Below are 24555 nucleotides of genomic sequence, written 5' to 3'. Positions count from 1 at the left end.
TCTTTCAGTATTCATAATTTTGGGCATACAAATATTAAGCAACATTAAATTGTTCCTGCATCTGTTTCTGGGTGCAACTGAAGTTATGTGGACATCTAAGATCCGATGGTTCCCACAGATCAGTTACACATTTTAAATGAGAAATGAGGCCAAGTTTTCAAAAGTCCAACAGGTGCCAGCATCAGTACCATTAGGGTTTTGGAGCTCCCTTTTCCTCCATAAGATCAGTTGTACAAGGCTGGTCCCAAATACAAACCTTCTACTATCGACTGAGACATTTATATAAATGAGCAGCTAAGTAGCTCCAACACAATGATGCATTTTAATTTTATTAATTTACTCTCAATATTTTCATTTTTCAACAAAATGAATGGAAATGAAACATTTAAATAATCTTGATTAGAAAGCTTTCATTTAGTTTCATTTCAAATTAAAAAAAAAAACATTTTTTTTCAATTTGAATAGAAAAATAATATTTTCTTTTTTTCCCCCATTTCCTTCCCTTTTCCCACTGACTGCGGGTATGTCTACGCTGCCATTGTAGCACAGGCTAGGCATACCCATACTAGCTAGCATAGGTAACTATTAGGGTTGCCAATTTTGGTTGGACATATTCCGGGAGATTGAATCACCTGACATACTCTTTAATGGAAGACTAATCTTTGATTCCTGGAGACTCCAGGCCAATCCTGGAGGGTTGGCATCCGCAGTAACTATAGTAGTGTAGCCAACGACTACACAGCAACCTACGTACAAGCCCGCTGAGGACCCTGCGCGTGCACTCGCATTGCTAGCCCACGCGGAAGTCCGGACTGCCGTACCCCGCTGGCACCCTCGCTCACTAGAGTCAAGCGGTTGCGGCCTGGCCAAGAGCAGCCTTGTGGGTCGCCAGTAATGGCTGAAGCAGTGTGAGATGGGGGGAGGGGCTTTCCCCTTTCCTCCTGGGCAGGCCCCCCAATTGTGACCTCATCAGCAGCCCAGCCTCCCGCCTTGCCAGACACGATGGCCACGCCCCTCCGTCAGGCCACACCCACTCCACCCTCTCGTCACCAGTGGCAACTTGGGGGGGGAGTCAGGGGTCAAGCCGGAAGACGTGGGAAGGTAGAGTTGGAGGAGTCACGTGACGGAGCCAATATGGCGGCGCCGTGTCCCTGGCGCTCTTGCCGCTGCTGAGGGAATCGCGCCTCTTGCCGATCATGGGGCCCCAACGCGACCGGAGCCTCTGAGCCCCGTTCTCCAACCCCCGCGGGGGCCTTCGGCCATGCAGCCCCCGGCCCGGGAACAGGACACCCGCACCAAGAGCATGTTCGTCTCCCGGGCCCTGGAGAAGATCCTAGCGGAGAAGGAGGCGAAGCGGAGCCCGCACGGCCAGCTGCGGAGAGCCTGCCAGGTGGCGCTGGGTGAGTCCGCGCCTGGGCCCCGTTCCCCGGGAAGCCCCCTCCCCCGCGCCGCGGGGGCTAGCTGTGGGGAGCCTGACAGGTGGCCGAGGGTGAGTCCGGATCGCTCCAGGTCCCCTGTATTCCCTGGGGGGCCCATTCTCTCTCCTCAGCAGCTGCGCGGACCCTGACAGGTGGCGGAGGGTGCGTCTGGATCAGGATCACATTTCGCCTTCCTTTGGGGGATGGCCATCCCCTTTGCGTGCCCCCGCCCCGGCAGGGGAGAGCCAACCCGGTGTGGCTGGGCGAGCCCTGCCGGGGCCGGGAGTTCCCCACTTCCCCCAGCTGCGTGCAGCCTGTCTCTGCCAATGAGCAGTGGCTTTATCAGTGACTGCGGCTGTCACTAGTTACCATTCTGCAGGTTAATCTGCCACGTTGGATCCTCTTCGGTCTGTGACCAAACAGCCTGACTCTGGATCTTCCTGACTCACAGCAACTCTGTCTCTGGACAAATTTGCTTGGGGGAAGGGAAAAAAGAGGCCCTTTTTTTTTTAAACTCAGGAGAAAAGAACAAGGTCCAACTGATTGATTGATTTATTTCTGATGTTAATGTAAAATGTAAATGCTGTCTGTGGATTCTTCTTAAACTAGTTCAGGGGCCATACAGCTGGAAACCAGGAGGGACTGTCAAAAAACTATCAACTTTAAAAACAGTTCTATCAATCAAGCTGATAATTTGTTGATATCCATTTTTTCTTCTTCTTCAAATCATATGTTGGTTGAAAACTATTAACTTTTCAGGCATGTAGGTTGTGTCTGCAATATTTTGTTGAATTCCAAAAGTTTTTGAATTGACAGTGTTAGTGCAGAAGTCTCTTGCAATTATAATTGATTCTTTCATATCAACCAATTTAATGGATTTTGGGAAAGTTACCGTGTATAAGATAATGGAAATTAGATTTTGGGCAGGAGAGAGAATGGCATTAGGTTAACCAGTCCAGTTTTTATATTCAAAGTGACTTTTTGTTTGTTTGTGTTCTTTAAAGGGATAACAACAACTTTATTTTTTTTAATCAGTTGAGTTTCGGGTTCTGTGTTTACAGTGGTGTACTTGTAAAGCCACAAAAACTGTAAAACCAAGTGTTGCTATTTTTGTTTTGTTTCTTTAAGTGATTTCCTCTAGAGCTGTGTGAAAGACATAATAAGTGGAAAGAATCATTGAGTATGCAGGGAAAACAATGAAACTGACTAGACATGAAGTGCTGTCAGGTGCACTCTGTAAATAACTTGCCCCCTCCCTCCCCTCCACCCCCCAAATGACACACTCCACCTGAGCTCTGCCTTATAGAAATATTCTGGAGTTAATTGTAGTAACAGTAGACTGGGAGGTGGGATCAGGAATCAGAAATAAGGGTGATTTGATTTTTTTTAAGTTGACTATTTCTGTTGTGTGTTGGTAGTATTATACTTATTGCCTTAGCAATCCCAGACTCAGAAACCCCAATGAGGATTTGGGGCTCCATTGTGCTGAATGCTGTACAAATGCACATAGAAATGAGAAACATGCAATTTAAATGTCTTCACAGTAGTCCAGACAGGAATGAAAGAAAAGGACTTATGCTCCTAACTATGTCAGAATCATCTGTGCGGCGAGAACTATCTTGCCTGTTATCTGTAGCAACTTGTTCCCGTAGACTTTTTTAGTTGAGTTGTATGGTATTGGGTGTGGAATAAATGGAGTCTGAATGATTCCTTCATTCGGAGTCTTGCTTCAGCAGTGCATGTAATAGTAGCTTGTACCCTTAATGCTTGTAAACTCAGGAGAAATTAAATGGGAGAAATGGAGTCTTTAAACAGAGATTCTGTTCTCTGGAGGATAGCGAACTCCAGAAAATTGGTGAAAAATAGACAAGTATACAGAATCTCTGGATAAATAGCTGAATAATAAGCATTTATAGAGTACTATAGGCATATGTAGAAAGAAAAGGAGTACTTGTGGTACCTTAGAGACTAAGAAATTTATTTAAGCATAAGCTTTCGTGAGCTACAGCTCACTTCATCGGATGCATTCAGTGGAAGAGTGGGGAGATTTATATACATAGAGAACATGAAACAATGGGTGTTACCATACACACTGTAACCAGAGTGACCACTTAAGGTGAGCTATTACCAGCAGGAGAGCGGGGGCAGACCTTTTGTAGTGATGATCAAGGTGGGCCATTTCCAGCAGTTGACAAGAACATCTGAGGAACAGTGGGGGGTGGGGGAGATAAACATGGGGAAATAGTTTTACTTTGTGTAATGACCCATCCACTCCCAGTCTCTATTCAAGCCTCAGTTAATTGTATCCAGTTTGCAAATTAATTCCAATTCAGCAGTCTCTCGTTGGAGTCTGTTTTTGAAGGTATTTTTGTTGAAGAATTGCAACGTTTAGGTCTGTAATCGAGTGTCCAAAGAGATTGAAGTGTTCTCCGACTGGTTTTTGAATGTTATAATTCTTGATGTCTGATTTGTGTCCATTTATTCTTTTACGTAGAGACTGTCCAGTTTGACCAATGTACATGGCAGAGGGGCATTGCTGGCACATGATAGCATATATCACATTGGTAAATGTGCTGATGAACGAGCCTCTGATAGTGTGGCTGATGTGATTAGGCCCTATGATGGTGTCCCCTGAATAGATATGTGGACAGAGTTGGCAACGGGCTTTGTTGCAAGGATAGGTTCCTGGGTTAGTGGTTCTGTTGTGTGGTGAATATTTGCTTCAGGTTGGGGGGCTGTCTGTAAGCAAGGACTGGCCTGTCTCCCAAGATCTGTGAGAGTGATGGGTCGTCCTTCAGGATAGGTTGTAGATTCTTGATGATGCGTTGGAGAGGTTTTAGTTGGGGGCTGAAGGTGATGGCTAGTGGCGTTCTGCTTTTTTCTTTGTTTGGCCTGTCCTGTAGTAGGTGACTTCTGGATACTCTTCTGGCTCTGTCAATCTGTTTCTTCGCTTCAGCACGTGGGTATTGTAGTTGTAAGAATGGTTGATAGAGATCTTGTAGATGTTTGCCTCTGTCTGAGGGGTTGGAGCAAAAGCGGTTGTATCTTAGAGCTTGACTGTAGACAATGGATCGTGTTGTGTGGTCTGGATGAAAGCTGGAGGCATGTAGGTAGGAATAGCGATCAGTAGGTTTCCGGTATAGGGTGGTGGTTATGTGACCATTGCTTATTAGCACCGTAGTGTCCAGGAAGTGGATGTCTTGTGTGGACTGGTCCAGGCTGAGGTTGATGGTGGGATGGAAATTGTTGAAAATATGGCAGAATTCCTCATTTTACAAATGTATTAGAAAACAGTCCCCGCTTAGAAGAGCTTACAATGGGATATAGACAAGCTGAAACATAGGACAGTAATTAAAAGAAAGACACAAGACTAGCCATGCATATGGTTGCATTAAAGTGACATGTGACAATATTTTTAAATGACAAAATATGCAGCCAGCCTTGTAGCGTGTGAATGCATAGGAAATCTCACATGTATCTACGCTTCCTTTTTAGTTGTGTGTGAACACGTTAACTAAATTGACTCTAAAATCAAAGTTAGATAGGACATGCACATTTGTTGCTTGTCCTTTTTAACCTTAAACTGCAGTGGCCTTGAACAAACATCTGTGTGGTGTGTGATAGTAAATTCTATCTGGCTAGTTAACGTAATAATTAACATGGCAAAACAAAACCCCTCAGTTTTACGCTGTCTTCACTAGACTTCCCATATGGATGGATGGGGGGCGTGTGTGTGTGTATAACAGATGTTATAATCCCAACATAGTCAAAATGGGTCATTTTAAAAACCAAAAAACACTTTCCTCCCATCTCACCCTTTTTCTAGTTAAGACAAATTCTAAGTCGTCTTCACCAGTACCAGCTGAGAACAGACAGGGTGTGCCTCCAAGCGGAGGGTCTTGCCTCACCACCAGCAACTTTGTCTAGAAGAGCTGTGGAAAACATTTCCAATAACTATTCTGAGTATTAAACATAGTTTTGAATTTCATTGCCACAGGACTATCCAAGACACAATCTTAATTACATGTTAGCAACATTCTCTGTATTTATATTAATAAAACAAAAATAATCAGGCAGGGGTCAGATTTAGACAGCATATGGCACCAGTATCTCTCTAGTACGGCTTGATCAAACTATGCAGTTTTGAAGCTTTAAAACTTTTGAAATAAAGTTTGTAGTCCTAATAGTTGCAAAGAAAATCCCTTGAGGCAGACTGCCTGAGTCTGCAAATAAAAACAGCTCAGAGAAATGTGAAAATGCACTATTCATTTAAAATGGAGTAAACTCTGAAGCCTAACATAACTGAAATGTCTTCTTTAAGTGTCACTGCTGATTACATCATAGAAAGATTCATTTGTTTTGGGATTGTGGGCAGAGCTTAAATTCCACTTTCCCTGCCTAGTCTGACTTTTGGACCTCAGTGTTTTGAACAAATCAAATGTGTCTAGCAAAATGCCAATATGTTAAGCAAATTATTCCCATCCTCAAAGTGGTGGTGTATGTGAGCAACATTCCACTGTAGTGATATAGGTTCAGGCCACCATGCAGAAAGGGCAAACAGATGGTTTATAAACATGTTACCTTTATTAACTATGCAGTAACAATTCTATTAAAAATATTTCCCATTTATTTCAGCTTCCAGCACAACTTGTAGAGTCCTCTTAAGGTAGCTTTGCCTTTTTAGTCACTATACTCGGCATTCCCATCGTTGTGGCATCTAGACAGCAAAAGCAACAATCTTGTCTTTTATGGATAAATTTGACTACTCCTGTTGCTTCTTGAGTTAGCCTTTGTTACTTGACATTATTTGCCAAAATACTAAGGAAGCCACCTGGTTCAGTTTTTCTCTTCTGACTTTTATTCCATGAAGGTGGATTGCAGATAACTTTTTTCTGACATTTCAAGCTTTTTAAAGCATGGGGATGGGATTTCAACGGATTTGCACCCTCTATGTATTTGGATTCATATAGTCTTGCTGTTGTGACCAAAAATAATTTTATTTCTGTTAACAGTACAGAATCGGCAGCTCTTAGGGAGAGTGGGGAGGATTCCATTTTAGCTTGTGTGTCTGTAGCAGAGCTTCTGGACTTACAATTTATCTAATTGCTAGTGATAACGTATGTCTCAGAAAGCAAACAGTTTGGTTCTTGTGTTCCAGCCTGGATTTGCAGGGCTGGTAATTAAAAATCCGTTTTCTTTGTAAACTGCTCAGTTATGTCAAAAGAGCTGCTCCCTGCATTCTTTTATCCCTGATTAAGTAATTCTCAGGAAGTTTGGTTGTAATCTTACTGTTTCAACCCATTTAAAGGGCTGAAATAATAGAAGCATTCTGGACTGCCTCTCTTCTGCTCCACTCCCCCAAGAGTATACTGTGGCATAGTCCATCTTTTGAGAGAAGTAGGTTTGTCTTGGGCTGTTGCCAGTAGCACCTTGTGAGTTTGCCAGCAAAAGAAATTAATGCTATACACTATGTTCTCACCTTGACATTAGGCAAATCTCCTGATGTGCAGTATGTCCCAGAATGGTTTTTAAACTCACAAGTTTGTCTTGCAAATCTACTATAGCCTGTATTCCGTGGAATTCTACAGAAGGGGATGCTGTCATGCCACAGAGGGTCCAACATTTAACTCTTCTTGTCCAATAGTGCTTTATAGATAACTAATGAAGCCACATGGCATGCTTGTGGTGTGCTAGTACTATCACTATTTTACAGATGGTGTAACTGTGGTACAGCAATTAAATGAATGGCTCAAGTTTCCACAGTGAGTCAGTCTCGGAGCCGGAACTGGCGTTTAGCTAATCTTTCTCTTGATCCTAGAATGTCTCTGTATACTTCCAGAATGGGTCCTGCCATGCTTTAAATCTTCAGCTGCGTAATATTGTAGACAGTCTCTTCAGCTCAATTTACTTTCTTGCGTTTAAAACTTTTGCTTACTCTTCTGCATTATCCTCGAAACAGAATGCCTTATGCAATGACTGGTGATAATAGATCTCAAATCATCAGCTCAGAAGTTCTGGAAAAATACATGACTTGTATATTCAGTTAGTATTGGTGTACAGGATTTTAATACAAAACTACGTGGATATTAACCTTTCATCAGAATTGTGATGGGGAAACAGGCTAGTGTATATTCATAACAAGGAGTGTATTTTGAGCCTTGAAGACTGAGAAGCAAGGTAGCTTCCCTTGCTATCTGATGAAATACAGGAAGTAGCTAAGGCCAGTACTATTCAGTTGGAAACGTAATTTTTCATCGGTCTGCAAACTTCGGTGTGGTATCTGCCTTAGCATTAGAGCAGAAAACGGACAGCTCTGATCGATTTTAAACAAAATTGATTACATGCAAGATAAACCAGTTTAGTGGGGGAAGGAAACTCGGAAACAAATAATTTGTTTCTATGTGGGAGATTGAGGGCTTATTTACATGGGGAAGCTATTTCCAGAATAAGGTAGGCTGTGACTTTAAAGTACTATAGCTAAGGCTATGTTTTAGTCACAGGTATTTTAAGTAAGTCATGGACAGGTCACAGGCAGTAAACAAAAATTCACGGGCCGTTAATTTATCCATGACTTTTATTATATATCCCTACCTAAAACTTGGGCTGGAGGTGCTTGGGGCACTGGGGGTTCTGCAGGGGGTGGCCCAGGACCCCCACCAGTGCTGAGGTGGGGCTCTGCCAAGGAGCTGCAGAGACACGCTGGGGAGCCCCTTCCCTCCTCCCCGGTAAGCGTCCCCCTGCACTCAACCCCATGCCCCAGCCCTGAGTCCCCTCCCACATCTAAGGTGCTGCTGCTGCTGAAGTAGTCATGGAATCCGTGACCTCCATGACAGACACGCAGCCTTAACTATAACTATTGTAAAATAACTCCTCGTTCCTCACTTATTTCACAATAAGAATGCCTTTGTAGATTTACACTAAACTGGAAAGAGGGAGTCTTCTTCCGGGAATAAGAGTTATACGGGGAATTATTCTGGAATGGCTGTGCTGGCTAAATTCCCCGCATAACCAAGCCCTTGCATTACCTGCTGTTTGAGCCAAGAAATGGCTAGCCTGAGCGGTAGGAGATAAGATTCGTTGTGTAACAGTGATAGTGAGCAGTTTACATACAACCATGACTGTTTCAGAGAATGATTAACTCTGTGTAATTCTACCAAAATAAAAAAAATTAGTTTTTAAACAACTGAAAGGAAGACTTAGGTACAGAGTTCTTTTATGACAAAATGGGCTTTAATAACCTCTACCAAACTCACTAACCACATAGATCTGTTTCTCCCGGCCCCACACTTTGGGCCACTGCCGTAGTTCCATCTGGTAGACTATATAATCCTGCCCAATCTCGATCCCATCTCTCTCATACATGCTTAACTTTACTAAAGTGAGTGATCTCATTGAAGCCAATAGGACTATTCATGTGAGTAAAGTTATTTTAATCACCACAGAGTATTGTTTATATTTATCTACCTTTTGATAGCACTAGAACGAGAATTGTTTATAAACCATTTGTTTCTTTCTGAAATTTAAAATCTGATCAGCAAGCAATCTTTTCTTATCGTTGAAAACTTTGTAAAAATACTGCTTACAACTATGCCAAGTCTACACTGAAACCTGTCTGACAGCAGTCATCTCATAATAAAACTCTGAATTTCTATAGTTCCTGCCATCCAGGGAGCTCAGCGCATTTTATACATTAAGCTATGCTGCCCACCTATATCTCCACAAACCAAATGGAAACTGGATAGTTAGCCATGACGTACTATGGGTCTCATTATATGCTTTTCAAGATCTTGCACTTCGTTAACTCAAAGGATATTACTCAAGCTTGCTGCTATCTCTGATGATATTCTGTGCAGAATAGGTAGGATACTGTCCAAAGAGATCAGTCTGTTCTTGTGCCATTGCTCATTGCCGGAGTCTGTGCCTTCCCTTCTTTTAACCACTGAACACATTGACCTGTGGTAGTGTGGTATGGAAGGATAAGTGTGGTATTAGGAGTCGAGGGTCCAAAGTTCCAATCTTGGCTCTCGCTAACTGATCTTATGCAGGTCACTTCCTATCTCTTCCATCTCCCCATGTGTAAAATGGGGATAATAGCACTAACTCACTTACTTACTTTACAGGCACACTGTGAGGTTTCATTCTTGTAACGTCCTGTGTATAAATGCAAAATATATGTGAGGGATGTATAGTTGTCTGAAACACTGAAAAATACTGTACCAGTCAAAAGCATCTCTTGTTTAGCTGTGGCGTGTTTTACAATGAGATTCTGCAGCAAGTTCCCCATCTTGGTCTAGTACAAATGTTAGCGAAAACCAGGTAGAAGCTTCTTTCTACCCACCCACCCTGGTCTCGGTGACTGCTTTTTGTTTACCCTAGCACTTCTTGGAAGTGTGAGAAATGTTTAAAGTTTCGGTGGACAAGGCCCAGTTGTGGGTCAAATACTAGGGAGGCTAAGTGAGCATGAGGGGTTGATTAGAAGGGAGTTGGAATGAGAAGGAGCAGTTGAATATATAATGTTCAGATACGGACACAAGCTACAGAAACAAAGTGGGAGGAGGAAAGATCCAAGGTTTAGAAAATGTCAGTGTCATTTTTTTATAAAATGAGTCCTAATACCACCTGGAGAGTTGGGAGGCCTAACTAGGTCGTTAAAGCATTTTGAGATCTTTGGATGGAGAGCATTGTAGAAGTTCAAAATGTACTTCTGGAATAGTAATGATCTGTCAGTTGTAACCCGCCATTGGTGCCACAGTATCACCAATACACAGTGATATGGTAGCAAGTCTTCATAAGTACACAGATCCATGGAAATATGTATTCTGGGCTACTTGACAAAGGTTGGAGTGATGGCACCCAAGGTTCATAATATTAACATGACACCAGAGGGATTCTGTTGGAGAAATATATCTGACACCACAGAGGTGTATCTGTATTTAAGCATGGTGTTTTACAGACAACTACAGGCTCCAAGTGGAGGAGGTATGACCTAGTGTTTGAGTCCTGGAATGCTCCTAGGAGCTCTTTGCTTTCCTCCATTCACTTACTATTTCTTGCATAATAGCACTCCTGAGAATGAGAAAAGTTATTAGGCTACTCGGATGACACCAAAGTCATCTGAATTTGTGCACATCTAGTCCAAGGCTAATGACACTCCTCCAAAGGTGGTTTTGAAGAGCAAGTACAGAGTGAATTGCCCATCGTCCAGGATTATTGCTTGAAACAAGTTTAGATACCGACAGTATTCTCTCTGGGAGTTACAGGAGTATAAGACTGCCATCCACAGCTAGTGAAAATTAGGTCATTGTGATTTCACTGCGAGTGTGGCATAAAGGCTAAGGTAACATTTGCAACATGTACTTCTGATTGGTGATAAGGTTTGCTGTATTGACCCTCCTGAAAATTTACTGTATTTAAAAAGTTCTGCTGTTAGTGTACACCCAAGCAGATTTATTTATGTTTGGAAGCTTTGTTTAATATGCAGTAGAAAGAATAGCAGACACTAATGATATTCAACTTTTAGTTTGAGACTAGTTTACTTTATGACAACTGCATGTAAATTCAGAAGGTGTAATCACCATTTCTGTTGAGTGTTGTGGTAACTTCATTGTTCTGCCTTTTTTCTTTTTTTCTTAGATGAAATAAAAGCAGATCTAGAAAAGCAAAGGTAAGTTCTTAATTAATACAATTAATAGCAACCTCTCGCTGCTATTTGTCAAAGATTGCACAGTAGTGAGTGTGCAAGTATCTGAGCAGCAATTTTTGTGAAGTACAAACAAGCTAGCTTATTGGAGAGAGTTTTGAATAGCTTTGGTACTGTCTGTGTAAGGAAATGTGTGTTTGTGGAGAGTACTAATTATGTAATGCATGTGGTTGTGGGTAATCAAGCCGTAACTGCCAGCACGTTTCATTACAAATAATTGCCACATTTCTGAAGGATGCCAATTCTTCACTTCCTTTCGTTAACTAGGCTTGTCTCTTAATAAGTCTTGACTTAACCATATTTGTTAGTAGAAAATCCTAGTCTCTATTTTTTATGGTTCTTTTGTGTTCAATAATTCATGGTTTTTAGTTGTTTTGATCACAAATGCTGGTCTGCGATAACATTTAGTTAGCTACAGGTCAGCCAAGTCACTAGATTTCTTTCCGACATTAGCAACTCTGTGAATCAGTGTTATTACATCACCACCACCCCCCACATATATATATAGTATACCCTGATTAATAGTATCTTAATGGGAAAATCTTTAGGTTCTATGCATCCTCCAGTACGCTAGGATGGTGTTTTGGAGTTGGATGGGGATAAGCTGACAAATGGTGATGTTCTAAAACTTAATAAAGCGGAATCTAATAAAATATTTAACCAATACCTAAACTGATAGTAAAAGCTAGAGATGGCTTTTGTGGAAGAAAGTTTGTGTGTGTGCGCGTGCGCGTGTGCGCTTAAAATCTAAGTGCAAAATTAAAAGTACTTCCCAAAAGATTCTTACATTTCTTGAAAAGAAAAGGAGTACTTGTGGCACCTTAGAGACTAACAAATTTATTAGAGCATAAGCTTTCGTGAGCTACAGCTCACTTCATCGGATGCATCCGATGAGCTGTAGCTCACGAAAGCTTATGCTCTAATAAATTTGTTAGTCTCTAAGGTGCCACAAGTACTCCTTTTCTTTTTGCGAATACAGACTAACACAGCTGCTGCTATGAAACCTTACATTTCTTGGGGTATGTGGGGGGGAATTCAGGACCAACAGAAGATGTTTGAGTCTCTGAGACTGATCTTTCCCTAGTCGTATCAAATTTAATTGTATTTCCTTTAGAAATGAAGTTTCAGTATGAACATCAAAATATAATCTGAGGGCTGTAGTTTCTCTTTGAATTAAGAGCAAATTTATGGCCATATAAAACTTCAGTAGTCATTTGAATCTGAGACTTACAAACTAAGTGGAAAATTGGAGAGATTAATTGTCAAGGCCTATTTACCTCTTAATGCTAAGAGAAGCTATACTTAATGAAACACTCTGACAGGAGTAAAGGGCAAGATGAAGTGCACTACTAATTCCTAAATGGATAAATGGCAGTTAAAATTTATTTGCATATTTGAGTCCTAATCTCCAGCTAGTATATGTCATAGTTTCACAGATTTACATCCTTGGTGTCCGTAAATCAGTTTCCAAAATCGTCACTGGCTTCTCCTCTCGCTCTGCTACCTACCAAGAATAAAAATGTCCATCTCAGTCTCAATATTTGTTTTCAGATTGCAAATTTGGAAATGCAAGGAATTCATAAAGGTCTCTTTTTAAAAAAAAAAAAATTTGCAAACATGTGGCCTGCTGGCCAATGACTGAACGCTTCTCCATTTATTAGCGTTTTCACTTCTCATAATGTTGGTTGTTACTTAAAATATTTTAAGTAAAGTCACCACTTCCCCAGAAATCTTCACATGGTCTCTGCAGAACTATTCTCCGTTATCATCAAGATTGTCGAATCATACGACTGAAAGGGACCTCGAGAGGTCTTCTAGTCCAGTCCCCTCCACTCAAGGCAGGACTAAGTATTGTCTCTAGACCATCCCTGACAGGTGTTTGTCTAACCTGCTCTTAAAAATCTCCAATGATGGACATTCTACAACTCCCCAGGCAATTTATTCCAGTGCTTAACCACCTGACAGTTAGGAAGTTTTTCCTAATATCCAACATAAATTTAAATTGTTGCAATTTAAATCCATTGCTTCTTGTCCTTTCCGCGGAGGTTAAGGAGAACAATTTTTCTCCCTCCTCCTTGTAACAACCTTTTATGTACTTGAAAACTGTTGTCATGTCCAGTTCTCTGCCCACCCCCTCCACCCCCCCGGGCTCGGTCTTCTCTTCTTCACACTAAACACACCCAATTATTTCAATCTTCCCTCATAAGTTACATTTATAGACCTTTAGTCATTTTTGTTGCTCTTCTCTGGACTTTCTCCAATTTGTCCACATCTTTTCTGAAATGTGGTGCCCCGAACTGGACACAATACTCCCGCTCTATTCCACGTTGATTAGGCCTCAGCTGAAGAATTACTACTTATGTCTTGCTTACAACACTCCTGCCAATACAGGCCAGAATGATGTTTGGTTTTTTTTCAATATGGTTACACTGTTGACTCATATGTCAGGGCAGGGGGTTTGGCTGCAGGAAGGTTTTGGGCGGCGGGAGGGTGGGTCCGGCTCAGCGTGCACCGGGGACAGGGCAGGCTCCCTGTCCCTGCGCTGCTCCGGGAAGTGGCTGGGACCTGTTGGGGCGGGGGGGGGGCTGCGGCACACTTGTGGGAGGAGGCGGAGCGGAGGTGAGCTGGGGTGAGGGGGGGCCGCAGGAAGTAAGGGGGGGTGCCAAGGAACCGCTTGCAGTAACACGAATTCAGATATAATGAGGTAAAGCAGCCCCGCTCCCCGGAGCACTGCTTTACCGCTTTATATCCGAATTTGCGTGGTATCTGACCACGTTATATCGGGGTAGAGGTGGAGTGGGCCTGATTTTTTTTCTCTTGTACTAGTGTAAATGGAGAGTAATTCCACTGAAACCACAATGGCTTTAAATAATATAGGTGAAAGGAGAATCTGACTATGCTATTTGTGAGAAGGGAAGTATCAAAATGAATAGCTGTAATATAAGAAAATCTGAAGTTGGACTTTAAAGTAGATTGAGTCTTCAGGGTTTAAAAATGTATTCAGTTTTGTGGGCAGAAAATTGCATTCCTTATACATGCTGCTGTGCGCCACTTATATCTGCTTTAATTTTGAAGCAGGTGAAAATGTAGTAGTAATTTCAGAACACAAGCAATAATTTTTTTTTCCTCTTAAACTAGGCAAGGCATTGTCTCTCCACCAAAAGCAAACTTCATTGAAGCAGATAAGTATTTCCTTCCATTTGAGCTGGCCTGCCAATCAAAGTCCCCACGCATTGTCAGTACCTCATTAGACTGCTTGCAGGTAAATATTCTGTTTAAACTGGAATAGGGTGAGGTATTATGCACAAAATTATAGTTCTAAAATCTTGTCCTCTTATTAGTAATCGTGACAGTGAAGGAGTGAATTTAGCCAGAACATGTACAATTGCTCTGACCAAAACCATTCTGTATTTACTCCTGCTGGAATTCTGTGCCTCTGCGCAATGGAGAATTTTGTTCAGAATTGATGTTTCCTGCAAAATTTGGTTCCACCATGCTCCCCCCTCGCCCTCCCCTCCAGCACTCCTGCCGACTGGCCGCCCTGGGCAGTTAAGGTGCCAGGAGTGTGATTATATTGTGGTGTCTTGTCAAAACAACACATCATTTTGCAGAATTTTAAAATACTGTGTTCAGAATTTTTAATGTTTGGCACAGAATTTCCCCAGGAGTAATTTACTTATGTAAATCACACAATAGGGCTTTACAAAACTTGGCTGAAAAATCTTGCTGCGATCTGAAAGCTTGTCCCCAAAAGATCCTTTTCAGCTGCCTTTCTTGAAGCAGTTTTTGAACTGAATAAGTATATATCAGCTTTAGCTTTTCAGGCACTTCACCATTTTGCATAATGTGGTAAAGCATTCTCTATAAAGGTTTGTAGGTGGAAACTAACATTCCTAATGGGGCCATTGTAGTAAACCCTTAAACTGGCTTGTAGCACCAACCTGAAATCAGTCGGAGTTTTGGGTGCAGGATAAGGGCCTCTGATTATTGTCCCTTTTTTTTTTTTTTTTTAAATTGGCTGTTCCCAATAATTTAAAATGGACTTTTTCAGGAATTTCACTATTTAAGCAGACTTGATCTTTCTGGGGTGTTAAAAATAACTCTAAAAAACAAAACTTGTTTGTTATAGCAGAAAATTTTGCTAATGCACATTTGTATTCTGTTGGCTATAATATGGACTGCCATGGAGTCCTTTTTATGAGGGCATTTTGTATCACCTGCTCATTGCTGGTATAAAGCTTGCAAAGGAGACATTAGGCTGTTTAACTTGGAAAAATGTTTGGTTTCTTTAAAGCTTTAGTTGTCTGACATATGGACAGTCCAAGCATCCATATGACTGTCTGGTCTGGCTCATTTTTGTGCTGTCAGCAAAGGTAAGCACTGTCTTGTAGGAGGCTATAATCGGTTAGGAGAACCGTATACAAAAATCTTTTCCTGCGTTGTATTGCAGGTGTCTTGTAACTGACAATGTGTAAAGCTCTAATCTCTATTCTCTCCACTTAGAAACTCATTGCATATGGACATATCACGGGCAACGCTCCGGATAGCGGAGCTCCTGGAAAGCGCCTGATTGACCGGATAGTTGAGACCGTTTGCAATTGCTTTCAGGGTCCTCAAACAGATGAGGGAGTGCAGTTACAAATAATTAAGGTATTTCAGTTCACTATTTTTTAAGGTTTGTTTTAGGAATTTGTTTGCTTAATGGAAAACTCTTTCCATCTTGCATGTTGCACTGCAGCAAGAGAATTCCTAAATCTGAAAGCCTGTTTAAGGGCCAAATTCTTCACCGGCTTACACTTTATGCAGTCTCATTGATTTCAATGGGGTTTTCAAAGGGTGTAAACTGGTGAGGAATGGGGACTATAAATCTATTTCTTTTGATAAAAATGAAAACAAATTGATCCGCAATTGCTTGAGGCTATAAAATTAGAGGCATATGTCAGTGGCTCAGTAGATATTAGTTCACCATACACTGTGCTCAGAAAATCTGGCATGCTATAGTAGCATCACTAGTCTGGTTTTGGTCCAGGAATATTGGGGTATTGCAAGTGAGAACAAAGTTTGGTCTAATAATTTGATGCCCAACTTTTAAAGCTTCTATTGGTCAAAGAAAGGAACCTGTGACTGATTGTGAAGATGGAGAGAGTCCTTACTTTCCTTACAATAGGTTGTCTTTGACGCAAACATTGATGTATTTTTAAAATAACTGCATGGAATAGATAGCTTGAGATCTCCAATCTCTTTACAAATTTCAGCTATAAAATTATAGGGTTAGAAGAGACTGTAAGGGTCATCTAGTCTAACCCCTTGCCAAAATGCAAGATTTGTTGTGTAAACTTCCTCCAATCTAATTTTGATTTCAAAGAAATAGTCTTATAAAGGTAGATTGGAGTAGACGTGTGTATTCCATAACAAAGCCACAGCCTACTTATTTACCTGTGTTAAATCTTCTAAAATATGGTTGTTCCTACTTATTTAGATTTCAATCTTACTGTGTGTGTGTAATATATTTTTTTTAGGCTCTTCTTACTGCTGTGACATCTCCATATATAGAAATTCATGAAGGAACCATCCTTCAGACTGTTAGAACCTGTTACAACATCTATCTAGCCAGTAAAAATCTCATTAATCAGACTACTGCCAAGGCTACCCTCACTCAGATGCTGAATGTTATTTTCACCCGGATGGAGAATCAAGCTGTATGTCATTATTGCTTTTACCAATCTATCATCTTTAATATTTAGCTTTGAAAAATGAACACACTACTCTACTCTACTTTTTTGTGTGCTGTTGTGATACAATATCTCTTGTTCTGTAGTAAAGAAAATCTGGGACAAATTCTGATTTGAAATATGTTACTGGTAAAAGAATTTGACCCTGTAACTTATGCTTAACAGAGCTGCATAAAGAAATGGACACACAGTCTAGAATAAAGCTCCCTCCCCCTGACAACTACAAAAGGACTTTTTATTCTGGATTTGCCCTCAGAGAAATTCTATGTTTTTAGATGTCAAGGAAACGCAGCTCTATTAATCTTTGCTAATCAAATACCATACATGCAGGCATACTGTACAAATATTTGATTTGATCTTCAAAATAAAGCAATTCATTACATATGCAAAGCATAGAGGAGACTGCAGACAAAGCAGATTTAACTTTTATTAAACATGATTAGTGAATCAACTCAGTAACAGTCAAAATTTGAAAGTAAGTGAAAAACAGGGCTTAAATTTGAAGGGGGGTTATTTTTATGCAAAGCTAATCTGTCCAGTGTAATAAAGCAACTTGAATAAAATTTAAGATAAAAAAATCCACAAAGCTTGTACCTAGAGCAGAAAGATTGGTTTCTAATTAAATCTAATAGCCCTTAAAACAGGGGTAGTGAATAGGCAGACGGAGGGCCAAATACAGACCACCAGACGCTTTTGAACAGATCCTGAAATCTTTTTATTTACTTACCATTATTGGGTAGGTTTTTTTTATTATTTTTCTTCTCTGGAGTCTGTACCTTGACCAAGAAATTTGGACCTGGACAAAAAATAATTGATGACCTCTGTATACAAGTTCATGCTTTAAGGCATTCTTGGTGTATTTCACTGTCTGATGCTTAAGTTATGTGTTCAGCTTCTCTTTGCTTTATTATGGGGTGTTTTTGGAGAAATAGTATTATCTTGTTTTTTTAGATACAAGAGGCCAGAGAATTAGAAAAACCAAATCAACAAAAACCCCAGTCTCCCATGATTCAAGATGTGGTAGGATCTCCGAAGATTAATCTACTGCGACACAGCCCACAGGAAGGGAAACCCTCAACCCCTGAAAAAACGGATTTAACAAATGGCGAGCCTGAGAGAACCGAAAATGCAGACCAGAAACCAGAAAGAGATCTGACTCCTTCGGTCTTCGGTAAATAAGATCATGTTGCTTGTGCTGACTTACAGTAAAATGAGTTGCCCACAGGGGTAATTCTGAGTATATCCTTATACATTCTTTAAACATCCATCTTTTTTTAATGGCTTGTTAAATCGTGAAAATAACACTGCCTTTCTTTTGGCAATCAGGTCTGCCTCCCCTCCCCTCTCCTCCCTCCTATTCTCTACTTTGGAGCACAACCCAACATGGTTCTAATTTCTTGGTGTGAAAAAGCATGATCATGTTAGGGATGTTGTTGAAATGGGGGGTTTAGTTCCCATAAGTGCAAGTCTTACCTAGCTCTGTAACTGCCAAGACAAATATTCTAGGTATTTACAGCATTTGTCTTGCAAACCTGTCAGTGAAAGTGGATAGATATCCTTGGGACTCAAACATTTTCTTTACCAAAGTGAGACCACTTTAAAATGAGTGAAATGTTAGTCTTAGACTACTTGGTAATATAAAATCTATGTGTGCTGGGTTTCAACCTTGTTGTTTTCAGTTGTGGGGCAAATGGGGTGGGGGGGGGAATGGAGAAGGTGGGGTAAGGTAGAAACAAGAGAGAGAGCTAAAGCTAGTTGAAAGTCCTATGGGGGAAAATTAGTATGTGAACATCTACTTCAAAGATTTTCATAATTCTACACACCGTGGAGGTTGCAGAGGCAGGCTTAATTCTGGCATTTCTTAATCTTTGCTTGACTTTCATACTTAATGTTCTTTACTGTAGGGTTTTTTGTTATATTTGGTAAAATAGTACTACTAACAAATTTGTGCTTAACTCAATAACATTTGACTGTAGAAAACAAAATGTAGTGTTACCTACAGTGTGTGTGTGTGTGTGTGTGTGTGTGCGCGTGTATAAAATGCCTTTAAAAGAAAACACTAATTTGCAGTATTCTTCTTTCCTCCCCTGCAAAAAATCCTATTTCTTGGCATATTTAACCAGAGGAAACCACTGATGGAGGCAAGGAAATGGTTACAGCCATCCTGGAGGATGTGGTCGTATCAGCTGTTAAAGGTAAAACTTCCATATGGGAAGAACCTTTCCCAAGTAAATGTGTGTGTTTATCTCCAACTTTTGCTTTGTGCTTTTAAAAGTATGGAATGCCTTTTTCCTTAAGAATTTATTTTGAGATCCACTGATGTTAAGCACCTACAGAGGCCTGCAATAGGAACACTGTCAATATCCTTCCATGCATTACAGTAACCCTTCCTCTGGGTAAAGCTCCCTCTAGCCAATTAGTGCCACTCTTATCCATCAACCACAAGAGTGTCACCTGTGCACCCTAAGAATATGTATAATGACATTGATATTTTAGTGAATTTATTATTGCAAGTATTTATTTGGATTTCCTTTTTTTTTAATTTAAGTGGCTGAAGAAAAGCATGTTTTAGCTGAAATAGCTAGGCCCGCATCTGAATTAGAAGCCGTGGATCTTGCTCCTGATGGTGGTATTAATGAAAATGTACAAACGAATGGAATTCCAGATGACAGACAGTCTATCTCCTCCACGGATAATCTGGTAAAAACAAAAACCCGAGACTCTTGAAGACTGCAAATATATTTTGGGGGAAAAGATGTATCGGAATGTGTGCAAAAGGACAGCATTTGGTATTTAAAATTAGGTGTGGAACAGTATGTTCTTTTTGCTTTGCTAACTGAAAGTTTGCATTATAAGAGCATGAAAGTAAGATCAGGTTGCATTGTTTTCATATGAGTGCTGTGGTCTGAATAGTTATAAAATAGACTCCTTCCTGAATGCCTATAGATACACTAATATCTACATAGTCTGTCTCAATACCTGGATCTAGTGGCTTTCAGTTTTTCATCTGAAAGTTTGAAATGACTTTTTTGATGGGTAACTTGGAAAAACAACCCTTTAAAATTTATGGTGAGTTAAAAGGGGCTGTAAAAATAAAAACTATTAAGTGCCCTTCTTATATTACTAGCATCTTAAGTTTGTCTAAATGAACACGTAGTTCATGTCAGTCTGGGCTGTAAATATACCACACACTAGTTTGCCATGCAGTGTCAAAAGTTCCCTAGTGTGCTCTGATCTACTTCAGGGAACGTTCAGTGCGCAGCAGGAGAGTCCACACAGACGCTTAGGCCTGGTCTACACGACGAGGTTAGATCAGTTTTTAGCCGCGTTAGGTTGATTTTTATAATGAATGTGTCTACATAACCAACCCCGTTCCACCAACGTAAAGGGCTCTTAAAATTGACTGCTGTACTCCTCCCCGACGAGGGGAGTAGCACTAAAATCGACCTTCCTGGGTTGAATTTGGGGTACTGTAGACACAGTGCTGTGCAATTAGATGGTATTGGCCTCTGGGAGCTATTCCAGAGTGCTCCAATGTGACCGCTCTGGACAGCACTTTCAATTCCGATGCACTAGCTAGGTACACAGGAAAAGCACCGGGAACTTCTGAATTTCATTTCCTGTTTGGTCAGTGTGGTGAGCTCAGCAGAACAGGTGACCATGCAGTCCCAGAATCACAAACGAGCTCCAGCATGGAACGAATAGGAGACACTGGATCTGATTGCTCTATGGGGAGAAGAATCTGTCCAGGCAGAACTCTGTGCAGATGCCATAGCACGGATAACAGCGCGAAATGAATGTTTGCCATTGCTTTCAAGGAGGGAGGGAGGGGAGACTGATGACATGTACCCAAAACCACCTGCAACAATTTTTTTTTTTTGCCCCATTAGGCATTGGGAGCTTAACCCAGAATTCCAATGGGCAGTGGGCACTGTGGGATAGGTACCCACAGTGCACCACTCTGTGAGTCGATTATAGCCACAGTACTGAGGATGCACTCTGCTGACCTAATGCACTTAGTGGGGACATGCGCGATTGACTGTATAAAATCGGTTACTAAAGATTGGCTTCTATAAATTGACCTAATTTCATAGTGTAGACATGCCCTTAGTACACAACCAGCTAGTCAGAGTAGATTTAGGCCCCAGCTTGCCACAAACTAAGTGTTTATATAGCCAAACCCTTAGATTATTGAAACAGAGTTGAAAAAAATCTAATATACTCTGTTTGCATGGTATTTTACATTTTTCACACTGGACAGTGTAAACAAATTAGTTTCACTTTTGGGTTTTCTTCCACCATGATGCTGCTTTGGTTATGAACACTGCATACAGATTACTTTGTTCTTTAACCACAGATTCCACTAAACTTTAAAAATAAATCATTGCATTCCTGCTAGCTTGGGAAAAGATGACTTTTGCTGAACTTAAATTTGTGGCTAAACTTGGCTTTACTGTGACTCATTTTTTTTGCCTCATCAGTTGTTGTAATGAAGATTTGATGTGGTGGTTCTTTGCTCATTAGGAAACAGATGTACCTGGATCCCAGTCAGCTGCCAAATTCTCCCATATCCTGCAGAAGGATGCCTTCCTTGTGTTCCGGTCACTGTGCAAGCTTTCAATGAAACCGCTTGGTGATGGACCACCAGATCCCAAGTAATGAGATTATATTTACTGAGTTGTATGCTCTTCAGATAGCTATTTTTAGGACCAAAGGGAAACAGATTGTCTGGGTACTTCATAGTACAGTCTTGGTCATCCAGATCTCCCAGTTACTCCCCTGTTTTGAATACATTCAGAAATCTTTTTGCATTGAAAATTCCCTGTATGCATACCTTCTTTCTTGGATAAACCAAATAGCAAAGGGATACAGTACTGCAGGAAACCATTAGGCTGTAGTTCATGTGGTCTCAACAAAAGTTGCCTTAGCTGTAGTATCTCTGCAGTTCTGTAGAAAGAACATTTACTCCTTCTGCAGTTTGAATCCTATGCTTTTATGCAACCAGTAGGACTAACTGACCCCATCCCATGGGTTGCAAGCATCTAATATTCTCTTGAAGGAGAAGAATCTCCAAAGTAAGAAGGTTGCTGTTCCCTAGCATTCTCAGCAGAGAAATCAAGCAAGCTGTTACTCTGAAATCAACTGAGCTAGTGCTCATTTCACTTGGCCTCAAGAGTCACTGTGACGTGTGTGTGTGTGTGTGTGTGAGAGAGAGAGAGAGAGAGAGAGAGAGAGAGAGGTGAAAGTAACCTATTAATGATAGTCTTCCGCTTTCTTTCCCAGATCCCATGAGTTGCGTTCTAAGATAGTGTCCCTCCAGCTGCTTCTCTCAGTATTGCAGAATGCTGGTGGAGTATTCAGGACACATGAAATGTTCATCAATGCAATCAAGCAATATCTCTGTGTAGCATTATCTAAAAACGGGGTTTCTTCTGTTCCTGATGTCTTTGAGCTGTCGCTTGCCATCTTTCTCACGCTGCTTTCAAACTTTAAGACCCATTTAAAAATGCAGATTGAGGTAAGCGTGCTTTATCTTCGTTTTACCTACAAAATGTTCTGTTAACTCAATACATTTTTCTAATAATGCAAAGCACAATACTTTAAAAATTGCTGCTTCAAAATTTTGCTTTCTTTGCACCTTGAAGTACTATCTCCTTTACAAATTGGACATGCATGAGATGAAGACTCTCTTCCAAGTGAAATTACTGTGTACAAATGAATATGCTCATTTAGCATGTTTTTTAAAATTCTTCAGTAGAAAACTACAGACATTGTATCTTTGTCTCATTTCCTGTGCACAGGTGTTTTTCAAAGAGATCTTCCTGAATATTTTGGAGACTTCCTCAAGTTCTTTTGAGCACAAATGGATGGTGATTCAGACCTTGACTAGAATTTGTGCAGGTATTTAGTTGTAAAAGTTACCTTTTTCTTCACAATGTAGAAATAACTCTTTTTGGTTTGACAATGATCTGGAAATACTGAAGGCAGCTAATATCAGTAGTGGTAGCATTAAGTGTGTGTCCTTGGAGAAGCATTTGTCTTTTTAATTCAAGATTTTTTTTAATCAAGAAATGATGCATAAAATAACTGTGCTCTGATATCATGGTGATAAGCGCGTTTTAAAAAACATAATTAGGTTCTTTCCAGCTATTTTTTTATTTAAAAGTTCTTTATCTTTGAATTCTAATACTCTGATTTTCTCATTTTTAAGATGCTCAGTGTGTGGTGGATATTTATGTTAACTACGACTGTGATTTAAATGCTGCTAATATTTTTGAACGCCTTGTAAATGACTTGTCTAAAATCGCTCAGGGACGGAGTGGACATGAGTTGGGAATGACACCTCTGCAGGTAAGAGCAACAACGTTGGAAATTACAATATAGCTCTGCTTTTCCCTTCAGTGCCGCCTCCTTTAAATAATGAGTACCACTTAGTTCAGGGGTGTGCAAAATATGTCCCACGGGCTGGATCTGGTCTGCCAGCTGTTTTAATCTAGCCCTTGAGCTCCTGCTGGGGAACAGGGTGGGGAGTGCTCCATGTGGCTCCCGGAAGCAGTGGCATGGCCCCTCTCCGGCTCCTATGCATAGGGGCAGCCAGGAGGCTCTGCTCTGCACTCTGCCCCCACCCCAAGCGCCCCCCTGTAGCTCCCATTGGCCAGGAGCTGCACCCAATGGGAGCTGCAGAGGCGATGCCTGCAGACATGGCAGCATGCAGAGCTGCCTGGCCGCGCTTTCACGTAGGAGCCGGCGGTGGGACATGCTGCTGCTTCCGGGAGTTGCTTAAGGTAAGCGCTGCTTGGAGCCTGTACCCCTGATCCCTCTGAACCCCTTGATCCCAGCCCAGAGCACCCTCCTGCACCCCAAACTCCTCATCCCCAGCCCCACCCCAGAGCCTGCATCCCCAGCCGGAGCCAGCAACCGTTCCCGCACCCCAATCCCCTGCTCCAGCCCTGATTCCCCCTCCTTCCCTCTGAACCCTTCAGTTCTAGCCTGGACCACCCTCCTACATCCCAAACTCCGCACCCCCAGCCAGAGCCCCCTCCTGTACCCTGAACTCCTCATTTCTGGCCCTACCCCGGAGCCCACATCCCCAACCAGAGCTCTCACCCCCTCCCACACCCCGACCCCAATTTTGTGAGCATTCGTGGCCCGCCATACAATTTCTATTCCCAGATGTGGCCTTTGGGCCAAAAAGTTTGCCCACCCCGACTTAGTATACACTTGTATAGTGTGCAACGCAGCTACAGTTGGTTTTATTGAGAGTCACCTATGACTGTCACTGGGGAGGTAGTCCTATTGTTTCATCTAGTGAATTTAGTTGGTTGGTTGCCCAACGATAATACTATATTATACATGTTCAGGCCACTTTTTTTGTTGGGAGTGTTAAGGAAGAGTTAACGCTTCCATGATGTGAGGCTTCTCCCTACTTCATCACTCATGTGTTTTGAGTCATCTGATTTCCTTCTGCAGCTTACCCCAAGAGCAATAACATTCTGGGTTACAGTACTTGCATTGTGTGGAGTCCATGGCTTTGACCTCACCTCTTCATCACAAGCTGTTTTTTTTTCCCCTCTTTAAAATGGCACTCTCCCAGCCATAGACAATGCTGGGGTGTAACAATCATTCTTCAGCAAGTGCAAAACTATCCTTCCAATATTGACCCTGAGCTTTGGTAACCTATTGCTTGCTAACAGTACTGCTGAAA

At 41.4% G+C, this 24555-nt stretch overlaps 1 protein-coding gene across 4 annotated transcripts in view; it reads left to right on the top strand.

The window, feature by feature from the left end:
- The first annotated feature begins 995 nt into the window (after nt 1-995).
- The window catches only part of ARFGEF2 (ADP ribosylation factor guanine nucleotide exchange factor 2), a 49754-nt gene continuing 26194 nt past the window's right edge, over nt 996-24555 (top strand). Inside the window, exons 1-12 of one of the 4 annotated variants that reach the window (XM_038369539.2) lie at nt 996-1400; nt 11052-11082; nt 14257-14380; nt 15622-15768; nt 16638-16817; nt 17802-18021; nt 18974-19045; nt 19399-19550; nt 21375-21505; nt 22134-22368; nt 22652-22751; nt 23062-23201. In XM_038369539.2, coding sequence (XP_038225467.1) covers nt 1262-1400; nt 11052-11082; nt 14257-14380; nt 15622-15768; nt 16638-16817; nt 17802-18021; nt 18974-19045; nt 19399-19550; nt 21375-21505; nt 22134-22368; nt 22652-22751; nt 23062-23201 — 1671 coding nt within the window. In that variant the 5' untranslated portion in view covers nt 996-1261. Of the gene's footprint in view, nt 1401-1472; nt 1490-11051; nt 11083-14256; nt 14381-15621; nt 15769-16637; nt 16818-17801; nt 18022-18973; nt 19046-19398; nt 19551-21374; nt 21506-22133; nt 22369-22651; nt 22752-23061; nt 23202-24555 lie in introns of those variants that run through there. The other 3 variants (XM_043495657.1, XM_043495658.1, XM_043495656.1) reach the window with 3 other exon arrangements.

The sequence above is a fragment of the Dermochelys coriacea genome, chromosome 13 (genome assembly GCF_009764565.3).
Source record: "Dermochelys coriacea isolate rDerCor1 chromosome 13, rDerCor1.pri.v4, whole genome shotgun sequence".
Lineage (NCBI taxonomy): Eukaryota > Metazoa > Chordata > Testudines > Dermochelyidae > Dermochelys > Dermochelys coriacea.
Note: the sequence above shows the minus strand (reverse complement) of the source record. Positions and strands in the feature narration are given on the sequence as shown.